Here is a 12822-nt window from a genome sequence, read left to right on the forward strand (position 1 = left end):
ACAGGCAGACAAGTAAAGTGAGACAGCTGATTAAAAATGCCCAAATAGGCCGGGTGTGGTGGCTCACACCTGTAATCCCAGCACTTTGGGAGGCAGAGATAGGTGAATCGCTTGAGCTCAGGAGTTTGAGACCAGCCTGGGCAACATGGCGAAACCCCGTCTCTACTAAAAATATGTAAAAAATTAGCTGGGCATGGTAGCATACGCCTGCAGTCCCAGCTACTCAGGAGGCTAAGGCAGGAGAATCACTTGAACCCAGGAGGCGGAGGTTCCAGTGAGCAGAGATCGCATCACTGCACTCCAGCCCGGGTGATAGAGCAAGCCTCCGTCTCAGAAAAAGAAAAAAAAAATGTCCAAACACTGAAAACATGAACACAATGAAAACAAAAATAGAAGATATTTTAAAAAACTAAATGGAATTCCTAGTGATGAAAATTATAGTACACTGTAATTCACTAAGTGGATTAATATCATAACAGTGCAGAAGAAAAGATCAACAAAATTGAAGACAAAGCAAGAAAAACTATCCAAATGAAATAGAGGGGGGAAAATAAGAAACCTATGGAACAATATTAAAGAGCATAATATATAAGTCTCAAAGAAAAATAGAACAGAAAAAAATTATTTGAAAAAATAATGGTGTGAACTTTCCAAAAATCTGATGGAAGCTGGATATGGTAGCTCACACCTGTAATCCAAGATCTTTGGGAGGCCAAGGTGTGAGGATCACTTGAGGTCACAAGTTTGAGGCCAGCCTGGACAACATAGCAAGACCTTGTTTCTACAAAAAGTTTAAAAATTAGCAATAGGGCATGCCTCTAGTCCTAGCCACTCCGGAAGCTGAGGCAAGAGTATCTCTTGAGCCCAGGAGTTTGAGGTTACAGTGACCAATTATCGTACCACTGCACTCTAGCGTGGGCAACAGAGTAAGACCCTGTCTCTAAAACAAACCAACAAAAATTTGATGAAACTATAAACTCACAGATCCAACAAGTTCAAGGAACCCAGAGCAGGATAAACAAAGAAAATAAAAATCTTCAATTTCCGAAAGCCAGGCATTAACAGAAAATCTTAAAATACTGAAAAATCTTTTAAGACTATCTTTTCAAGAAATAAAAGGCACATGCAGGGGAGCAAAGATGAAGGAAAAAGGAGAAAGATGACAAACAAAATGTCACAAAGAAGTAACATCTTTAAAGAGATTTTTTTAAAGTATCAATTTAGAATTCTATAACCAGGGAAAACAACTTTCAAAAATGAAGAGATTAGCTTGCTCCTGTACTTCCAGCTTACTCAGAAGGCTGAAGTGGGAGAATTGCTTGAGCCCAGGAATTCCAGGCTACAGTGATCATGCTACTGCATCATTCCAAGCTGGGTGACAGAGTAAGACTGTCTCCACAGAAAAAAAAAAAAGAAGGGAAAATGTAGATATCAACAAAACAATAGAATAGGAAGCTCCAAGCTCCAGTTCCCACACAGCACTATTTTGTAAACAAGTAGAAACTTTCTGAACCAACTTTGTCAGAGTTCTGGAACACTGTCAAAGGTTTACAGCAACCAAGCAAATACCCAATCAAGAAAACAACATCTTAGCCAGGCATGGTGGTGACTGCCTGTAGTACAAACGACTAGGCCTAGACAGGAGGATCACTTGAGCCCAAGAATTTGAGGCTAGCCTGGGCAACATAGCAAGACCCTGTCTCTAAAATAACGAAAAAGAAAAAAAGTCACCTTCAATACAATAGGAACGTTTTACAGCATTTTTACTTGTCCTTGCCCCACCACCTACCAGAAGGTGAAGGTTTTAGTCTCAAAGCAGCAGCACCCTGTTTCCCAGTATCCTCCCACAAACCAGAGGGAGCAAAGCAGATGTTATTTACAAATTACTGTGTAAATGTTATCTAACCTGTCTGAAGGATACTTGAAGGACTGACATAAGGCTCTCATCATCTCTTCACCTAACTCAGAGCTCTAGTGAGAAAGACAGCAAGAACAGCTTTAAAACACACACACACACACACACACACACACACAACAATTGCAACGTGATCCATAGAGGCCTGGGGCAAGGCATTACAGGGGAACACACCCAAAACACCACCTAAGGCCCAAATAGCTAGAGATAGGACACTTTTTGAATTTTTTTTTTTCAAGATACAGGTCTTGCTTTGTCACCAAGGCTGGAGTGCTGTGGTGTAATTATAGCTCACTGCAGCACTGAACTCCTGGGCTGAATTGATCCAGCCACCTCAACCGATCTAGCCACCTCAACCGCCCAAGTAGCTGGGACTACAGGTGTGCACCACCACGCCCAACTAGTCTTTATTTTTGTAGAAACAGGGTCTCACAATGTTGCCCAGGCTGGCCTCACACAACTGGGCTCAAGCTATCCTCCTACCTCAGCCTCCAGAGTTGCTGGGACTACAGGTATGAGCCACCATACACAGCTACTTTTAAATTTGGGACACTCAAAAGCAACCAGGTATATAGGATAATTCAGAAAGCCATATGTGTGTCCAGGCAAAATACATGCTCAGAAAAGATGTTTATTAAAATCTTAAGTTTTCCCCTCAGGCTTATCTTTAGGTTTAGCGGAAGCCTAGTTATGGATTAAAAGAGTGTACCAGCACAATGAATCTACAAACAGAGAGAGCAGGCATTTAAAAAAAAAAAAAAAAAAAAAGCCTTCTTTTTTTTTTGAGATGGAGTCTTGCTCTGTCGCCCAGGCTGGAGTGCAATGGCGCAATCTTGGCTCACTGCAACCTCCGCCTCCCGGGTTCAAGCAATTCTCGTGCCTCAGCCTCCCGAGTAGCTGGGATTACAGGCACGTGCCACCATGTCTGGCTAATTTTTTTGTATTTTTAGTAGAAATAGAATTTCACCATGTTGGCTAGGCTGGTCTCGAACTCCTGAATCCAGGTGATCTGCCTGCCTTGGCCTCCCAAAGTGCTGGGATTATGGGCGCGAGCCACCACACCCAGCAGACATTCAAAAAAATCTTTCAAAACATTAGTTGAACATGAATGAAAGGGACAGAGACTTTACTGATGACACACAACAAGAACACTCTTTGAAAAAATAATGTGGGGGAGTCTTAAAACAATAGGTCTACTACAATTTATATATATTTTAAAACCCCAGCAAACCCTTGAAAAGGGAGAGAACCTCATATGCAGAGTTACCAAGTTACAACAGTCAAATACCCAATATGCAATTTAAAAAAATCACACGAGTTGATTGGTGGCAGCAAATCAACATGGCACATGTATACCTATGTAACAAACCTGCACGTTGTACACATGTACCCTAGAACTTAAAGTATTAAAAAAAAATCACAAAGATACAGCCAAATAGGAAAATATGGCCCAATCAAAAGAGGATTAATAGCAGATTTGAGCAGGCAGAATAATCAGTGAATATGAAGATATTAACTGAAATCATCAAGTCTGAAGATCAAAAAGGGGAAAAAAAAACTAAAGTGAAGAAAGAAAAAGGGATGGGAGGGAAACCATCATGAAGAACATCTTATGTATTACGAGAGTCACAGAAGGAGAAAACAAAAAGAAAGAAGCAACAATTATTTGATGAAATAATTGTGGAAAACTTCCCAAATTGAAGGAGAGAGACTTAAATCTACAAATACAGGAATGAACTCAAACTGGGATAAACTCAAATACATATAGATCAAAACACATTACACACAAACTGTCGAAGGCCAAAGATGAAGAGAATATTGAAAGCAGCAAGAGAGAAGCAAGTCAACACACACAAAAAAACTTCAATAAGATCATCACCTAATTTCTCATCAAAAACTTAAGAGGCCAGAAGGCAGTGTGACAATATATTTCAAAGTGATGAGAGAAAAAAAAAGTTAGCTGAGGATTCTTTATCCTTTTTTTAAAAAATAGACACAGCATCTCACTCTGTCATCCAGGCTATAATGCAATGGCATAATCATAGCTTACTGTATCCTCGAACCCCTGGCTAAAGCAATCCTCCAACTTCTCAAGTAGCTTAGACTACAAGTGTGTGCCACCACATCCAGATAATTTTTTAATTTTTTGTAAAGACAAGTTCTCACTATGTTGCCCAGTCTGGTCTTAAACTCCTGGCCTCAAGTGATCCTCCTGCCTTGGTCTCCCAAAGTGCTGGGATTACGGGGGTGAGCTACTGTGCCAGGCATCAGCTGAGGATTCTATACCCAACAAAATTATCCTTCAAAATAGAGGAACAAGTTAAGACACTCCTAAGCTGAATGAATTTGTTAAAACTAGACCTGCCCTATAAAAAATGCTTCCTACAGGGAAGTCTTTGGGTTGAAATGAAAGGATGCTAGAAGTAACTCAAAGCCATATAAAGAAATAAAGATCTCCTACAAGAGATACATACAGGGGCAAATATAAAACCTAGTATCACAAAATTTTGTTTCATAACCTCACTTTTTACTTTCTTTAGGATTTAAAAGACAAAAGCATAAAATACAATTATGAATATATGTTACCATTCACGACATGTATAAAAATGTAATTTGTGACATCAATAATTGTAACAGAGTCGCCACATAATATACAGGGGAATGGAGCTGTGGAAGAGTAGAATTTTTGTATGCAACTGAAGTTAAGTTCATATCAATTCAAGTAAGACTCTCATAACTTTAGGATGTTATATGTAATCTCCATGATAACCACAAAGAAAATATAGAATATACAAAAATGAAAGTGAGATGGGAATCAAAATATGTCACTGCAAAAAATTAACCAAACACAAAGCAGTAATGGAGGAAACAATGAACAAAATAGTAGTAAGAAAACACAAAATGACAGAAGTAAATCCTTATTTATCACTACGTACCTCAAGTGTAAATGAATTAAACTCCTGGATCAAAAAGACATAGACATAATAATTTTAAAAAAATGATCCAAGTACTGGTTATCTAAAAAAGGTTCGCTTTAGATCTAAAGACACAAATAGACTGAAAGTGAAAGAATGGTAAAAGACATTCCATGCAAATAACAACCAAAAGAGAGCTGACTACATAGACATTAGACAAAATAGACTTTAAGTCAAAAACTGTTACAACAGACAAATAGGATATTATGTATTGATAATACAGCCAGGTTCTCAAAAAATATAATTATAAACATATATACAACGAACAGAGCACCAAGACATATGAAGAAAGCACTGAAAGAACTAAAAGGAGACATATACATCAGTGTAGTGTGGGAAAACTAAAACAAAAAAAGAGAGAAACAGTTGGAGACATAAATAGCCCAATATCAATAAATGCGTAAAACAAGTAGACAAAGATCATTAAGGAAATATAGGACTCGAATAACACTATAAACCAATTGGAGCTGGCCACAGTGTTTCACGCCTTAATTCCACCACTTTGGGAAGCCAAGACAGGAGGATCACTTGAGGCCAGGAGTTCGAGACCAACCTGGGCAACACTGTGAGACCCTGCCTCTGTAAAACAGTTTAAAAAAATTAGCTGGGGTGGTGGCATGCACCTATGGTCCCAGCTACTCAAGGGGCGGAGGCAGGAGGATCACTTGAGCCCAGGAGTTCGAGGCTACAGTGAGCTATGATCACGTCACTGCACTCCAGCCTTAGCAACAGAGCAAGACGCTGTCTTTAAAAAAAAAAAAATAGACCTAACAGACATATAAAGAACACTCTACTCAACAATGGTACACTATAAATTTTCTCTCAAGTGCACATTCTCAAGGACAGATCATATGATCAGGCACAAAAAAGCCTTAATAAATATAAAAAGACTGAAGTATCTTTTCCAATCACAAGGGAATGCAACAAAAAATCCATAACAGAAGACAAATGGAAAGAACACAAATATGTGGAAATTAAATAAGATAAGTAACTAAAGGATCAAGTAAGAGATCACAAGGAAAATTAGAAAACACCTTGAGACAAATGAAAGTTAAAATACAAAATACAAAACATATGGGATGTAGAAAAAACAGTACTAAGAAGAGGATTTACAGTGATAAAGGCATACAGTAGAAAAGAAGAAAGATCACAATCAAGAACCTAACTTTACACCTTAAGGAACCAGAAAACGAAGCACAAACTAAACCCTAGCTAAAGAATAAAAGGAAATAATACAGATTAGATCAGGGGTGATTAAAATGGTTGATGGATGCATAGATAAAACAGATATGTAATAAAGCAAATACAGCAACATTTTAAGAAATGAAGAAGCTACATGGTAGGTACATTCGTGTTCATGTTTACAATTCTCTCCATATATTTACAAATTTCACGATAAAATTGTGGGGGAACAAAATTACTAGAAAAAAATAATGAGAAAATATACACCACGTATTATTCAAAAACAAATGTACACAAGATTTGTGCCTTTCATTTTAAGTAAATTTCCTTTTACATAAAAAGGAAAACACATAAATATTGAACTTTAGCTAATGACACACCTGCTAAAGCATTTGAGATAAATGAAATGATGTATGCAATTTACTATGAAATGCATAAAAAGATGTACTGATGGATAAAGATTAGTACATAAACAGGAATGTAATAAAGGAAACATGAAAATGAAATATACAAAAATGAAAAAAATCTAGGAAGTAAGTTTACAGGAAATCAATGAAATACTTTCAACCTGGCTGTATAAATGAAACTTTTCCTAAGATGTTGGAAAAGATGATGTCGTTACCATTATTATCAAATACAGCAGACTTCAAGTGAAAGAAAATTACCAGATAATACAGAGTCACATTACATGTTGTTAAAGGGGGAATTAACCAGAAAGATGTAATCCTAAATGTATATGTACCTAACAAAACAACTTCTAGCAAACATGAAGCAAAATCTGAGAGACCTACAAGGAGAAAGAGATGAATTAACAATTATAGTTGGAGACATCAACACTCCTCTAATTGGAGAGAATACCATTAAAACTATAGAAGATGTGAATATAATCAACCATCAATATAATCTGATCAAAATTTATAGAATATGTCACCCAACAACAGCAGAATATAAACATTGAACATCCACCAAGACAGATCATATTCTGGCTCATAGAAATTAGAAAAGATTCAGAGCAGAGTAAAAATGAACACAAAATACCAAAATCTGTAAGATGCAGTGTTTAAACAGTATGCACAGTGGCAAATTTTATACCTTTAAAAACGCATACGTTAAAGATCCAAAATCCACCTTAAGTAGCTAGAAAAAGAAGAGAAAATAAGTCCAAAGAAGGATAGACACAGTAAAAATACTAAGAATGAAAATCAATGAAATAGAAAAGGGTCAAACAATAGAAAAAAATTAATGAAATCCAAAGCTGCAGTTTTTTTTTTTTTTGAGATAGTAAAATTGTGAACTTTTTGCACAGATTAATCAAGGAAAAAATGATAAAACACAAATTCCTAACAGAAACAATAAATGACAGAACCTACAAAGTATAATGAAAGACTATAAACAAATTTACATAAATAATTTGACTACTTAAATGAAATGGAAAAATTCCTTAAGTTTGAAATTTACCAAAACAGACCTAAAGAAAAAGAAAAGATCTAAATAGTTCTACATGTATTAAAGAAATGGAATATGCCAGGTGTGGAGGCTCCCTACTATAGTCACAGCACCTTGGGAGGCTGATGGGAGAGGACCACTTGAGGCCAGGAGGTCAAGACCAGCCTGGGTAGCATAATGAGACCCAATCTCTAAAATAAAAAATTAACCAGGTATGGTGATACATGCCTGTTGTCCCAGCTACTTGGAAAGCTGAGGCAAAAGGATTGCTTGAGCCCAGGAGCTTGAGGCTGCAGTGAGCTATGATCACACTACAGCACTCTAGCCTGAGAGACAGAGCGAGATCCTATCTTGAAAGAAAGAAAAAGAAAGAAAGAAAGGAAGGAAGGAAGGAAGGAGGGAAGGAGGGAGGGAGGGAGGGAGGGAGGGAGGGAGGGAGGAAGGAAGGAAGGAAGGAAGGAAGGAAGGAAGGAAGGAAGGAAGGAAGGAAGGATCAGCAAATGCAATACAATATATAAAAGGAGTAATATAACTAAGCAAGGTTTATTCAAGGAATACAAGACATTTTCTAGGTCACTCCAACAGATGCAATGAAAAGCATGTGAAGAAATTCACCATTTATAATTTAAAAAGAGAAATAAATGATAGATTGGAATGGAATTAGCAAAATAGTTTTTCTTTACAGACAACACAAACGTATACATGAAAGTCATAAAGAATTTATCAAAAAAGCTACTATAACGAGTAAGTAAATTTAGAGCTTAGGACACAAGGTCATTATGCCAACATTACGTGAAACTACATTTACTATATGATATGGCTTGGCTGTGTCCCCACCCAAATCTCATCTTGAATTCCCACATGCTGTGGGACGGACCCAGTGGGAGGTAATTGACTTACGGGGGCAGGTCTTTCCTGTGCTGTTCTTGTGATAGTGAATAAGTCTCACAAGATCTATAGTTTTAAAAAGAGGAGTTTCCCTGCACAAGTTCTTCTCTTGTCTGCCACAATGTGAAATGTGCCTTTTACCTTCTACCATGATTGTGAGGCCTCCCCAAGCCACATGGAACTATAAGTCCAATAAAACTCTTTCTTTTATAAATTTCCCAGTCTTGGGTATGTCTTTATTAGCAGCATGAAAATGGACTAATACAATATAACATCAAAAACCATGAACTACTTGGGGATAAATTTTTTTAAATATGTACTAGACCTGTACAGAGAAAACTACAAAACATTCCTAAGAGAAATTAAAGAGACGGTAAATAAATAGAGAAGTACACTATATTCATGTAATAGGAGACAAAACACTGTTAAGATGTCAATTCTGGCCACATTACAAGAAAGATTCAACAAAATTCCAATAGAAATTCCACAGGGATTTTTGTAAAAACCAACAACATAATACTATGTGGAAATGCAAAGAACTGAGAATACCCAAAAAGATTCTGAAAAAGTGGAACAAAGTTAGAGGAGCTGTACCACAAAAAAAGGGACAAGCAGTTTTAAAGTACCTCTTAATGAGATGCAAAAGGAAGTACATATTACTGCCCATGAGTATTTCTACCAAAAAAAAGAACTGAATCTAAATCTGATCGGGACTCTAGATCCTATTACCAATTTATACGAAATACAGAAGCTAGTGAAACCCGTACCACAGGGATGCAAATAACAAAACTCAGAATATAGAAAATTTTACAAAAATAATCTGGTTTCTTAAGCAAATGAACTGTAAGAATGGGTAAAGAAAAAGAAAGAACCAAAGGCAAACTAGGTTAAAATTAGGTAAGAGATGTAACATCCAAATACAACAGAATATGCAGATGGCCCTTGTTAAGACCCTGATTCAAACCAACTATTTTTTTTTTTTTTTTTGAGACCGAGTTTCACTCTTGTCACCCAGACTAAAGTGCAATGGTGTGACCTTGGCTCACTGCAAGCTCTGCCTCCCGGGTTCAAGCAATTCTCCTGTCTCAGCCTCCCAAGTAGCTGAGATCACAGTCGTGCACCACCATACCTGGCTAATTTTTTTTTGTATTTTTAGTAGAGACGGGGTTTCACCATGTTGGCCAGACTGGTCTCCAACACCTGACCTCAGGTGATCCACCCGCCTCAGCCTCCCAAAGTGTTGGGATTACAGGTGTGAGCCACCACGCCAGGCCCACACCAACTATTTTTTAAAACTACTATGTGAGGCAATGAGAGAATTCAGTGTAATAATGGCACTGCAGTAATGTTTAAAATACCATTATCTTTTAACAATACATTCCCAACTATTTATAAACAGAATATGATTTCTGAGATTTGCTCTGAAATAATCTGAAGGAAAAAGAATAGATGAAACGGCCAGGCGTGGTGGCGTGCACCTGTAATCTCAGATACTCAGGAGGCTGAGACAGGAGAATCACTTGAACCCAGGAGGTGGAGGTTGCAGTGAGCCAAGATTGTGCCACTGCACTCCAGCCGGGGTGACAAGAGTGAAACTCCGTCTCAAAAAAAAAAAAAAAAAAAAAAAAAAGAGGAAACAAGACTCGTCCTGTGTTAGTAACTGCTGAAACTGAGTTAATAGATCCAGGGAGAATTATTATACTATTCTCTCCACCTGTGAATTTGAAAATTTTTGTAACATAAAGTCCATTTAAAAAACTGAAATCTTTTATGGATTTAAGAAGTAATTTTGAAACATTTCTCTACCCAAAATACAACATAACCATTTTGGTGATCATTCAAGAATCTCAATGCTTTCCATGTACTTAATTAAATTAATAAAGCTTAATGACTATTTTAAGTTGCATGAAATAGTGACAGTAGGAAAAATCAATTGCAACTAGAAATCCTGTGGTTGAGGCTGGGCAAGGTGGCTCACACGTGTAATCCCAGCACTTTGGGAGGCTGAGGCAGGTGGATCACTTGAGGTCAGGAGTGCAAGACCAGCCTGGCCAACATGGTGAAACCCCGACTCTACTAAAAAATACAAAAATTAGCTGGGTGTGGTAGTGCATGCCTATAGTCCCGGCCACTTGGGAGGCTGAGGCACAAGAATCGCATGAACTCAGGAGGCAAAGGTTGCAGTGAGCTGAGATCATGCCACTGCAATCCAGCCTGGGTAACAGAGCCAGACTCCGTCTAAAAAAAAGAAATCTGTGGTAGATTACAACATTCTACTCTTAAAATGCTGAAATATATTGAAGTCATATACCAAATAAAATAAATCATTAATAGAAATAAATTAAGGCTGGGTGTATTGACTCACGCCTGTAATCCCAGAAGTTTGGGAGGCCAAGGTAGGAGGATCACTTGAGCCCAAGAGTTCGAGGCCAGCCTGGGCAACATAGCGAGACCCTGTAGCTACAAAAGAAAAAGAAGAAGAAATTAGTTACCTCTCTCAATTTTTCTCGCTCACGCTCCCTCTCAGCAATACGTTTTCGTCTCTCTTCCTCTTCCTTAAGAGCATTTTGTGTTTCTGTTCTCAGTTTATCATCTTTAAGAATCTTCCGAATTTTCTTTCTGCCTTTTCCAGGAGACTTGGAATCATCATTTTCATCTTCCTCCTCCTCTTCCTCCTCCTCCTCCTCCTCCTCCTCCTCTTCTTTTTCCTCCTCTTCTTCCTCAGAATTACTCTACAGAATTTAAACAATTAGAGGTAAACAGTACAAAGTAATATAATTTATCCATTTCCTATTCCATTAATTAACACACCAGGAAAAGGTGGAAGAAAACATGCTGAAAACCTTTAGAATTATATTTAGCAATAGGGTAGTATTAAAAAAAAAAAAAAAACAACTCTTCGGCCGGGCGCGGTGGCTCACGCCTGTAATTCCAGCACTTTGGGAGGCCGAGGCGGGTGGATCACAAGGTCAGGAGATTGAGACCATCCTGGCTAACACGGTGAAACCCCGTCTCTACTAAAAATACAAAACAAAAACTTAACCGGGCTTGGCGGTGTGTGCCTGTAGTCCCAGCTACTCGGGAGGCTGAGGCCTGAACCCAGGAGGCAGAGCTCGCAGTGAGCCGAGATCGTGCCACCACACTCTAGCCTGGGCAACAGAGTGAGACTCTGTCTCAAAAAAAAAAAAACAACTCTTCAACACCTATTAAAAAAAACAAACAACTCAATTAAAAATGGGCTACCAACTAGAATAAACATTTCTCAAAAGAAGATATAAGCATATGAAAAGATGTTGAATATCACCAGTCATTAGGAAAATACAAAGCAAAACCACAATTAAATGCCACTTCCCACTCATTAGGATGTTTCTTGTAAAAAAAAAAAAAAAAAAGAAAAGAAAGAAAGAAACAAAGGAAGTGTTGGCAAAGATGCAGACAAATTGGAATCCTGGTACATTGTTAACAGGAACGTCGAATGTTACAGATACCAGAGAAAACCAGTGTGGAGTTTTCCAAAAGTTAAACATACAACTACTATATGATGTAGCAATTCCATTTTTCTATATATACCCAGAATAATTAAAAATAGGGACTCAAACAGATATGTAAACACCCATATTCATAGCAGTATTATTCAAAATAGCCGAAAGGTAGAAACAACCCAAATGTCCATCAACAGATGACTGGGCTAACAAAATGTGGCACACACATACAATGGAATATTATTCGCCTTAAAAAGGGAATGAAATTCTGATATATGCTAAAACATGGACGAATCTAGAAAATATTATGTCAATGAAATAAGCCAGACACAAAAGGACAAATATTGCATGATTCAACTTATATATATGAGGTACTTAAAATACACAAATTCTTGGAGACATAAATGAAAATAGAGGTTACCAGGGGATGGGATATAGAAGGGAATAGTGTTAATGTTTAATGAGTGAAGAGTTTCTGCTTGTGAATATAATTAAGGCCACTGAATTGTATATTTTAAAATATTTTAAAAGTTAATTTTCAAAAGATAAATATCCCTCTGGAAGAGCATTGTGTTGACAGAATCAAACATATTACAGACACCTTTTACTTTATGTAAGCCTGCTTATATACAAAAATTCAAATTGGCTAATTTCACTACGAGAAGAAATTTATTCACATATAAGTCATCATTCAGGATAGTATTTTGTCTTCAGAAAATAGAACACTCACATCACTACAAATATAAAATAATGAATTAGAATGGCTTAAATAAAATTCCATTAGAAATTAAGGAATAGAAAAAAACTGATAATGTCAAATTAATACTTTTACATATATATATTCAATAACCAATCCCTCCACAAGTGTAAAATGTAAATAAGCCAGTAGAATACAATGAACAAATGGAACAGAGAGGTAACAGCATAATTACCA

At 37.2% G+C, this 12822-nt stretch overlaps 1 protein-coding gene across 13 annotated transcripts in view; it reads right to left on the minus strand.

Moving 5' to 3' along the window:
- ATRX (ATRX chromatin remodeler) overlaps positions 1 to 12822 on the minus strand; it is a 282829-nt gene that overhangs the window by 142409 nt on the left and 127598 nt on the right. For all 13 annotated transcript variants that reach the window (XM_063721248.1, XM_024240521.3, XM_024240517.3 and 10 more), the window contains one exon: positions 10899 to 11138. In XM_063721248.1, coding sequence (XP_063577318.1) covers positions 10899 to 11138 — 240 coding nt within the window. The remainder of the gene's footprint in view (positions 1 to 10898; positions 11139 to 12822) is intronic.

This window comes from Pongo abelii, chromosome X, assembly GCF_028885655.2.
Source record: "Pongo abelii isolate AG06213 chromosome X, NHGRI_mPonAbe1-v2.0_pri, whole genome shotgun sequence".
NCBI classification, from domain to species: domain Eukaryota; kingdom Metazoa; phylum Chordata; class Mammalia; order Primates; family Hominidae; genus Pongo; species Pongo abelii.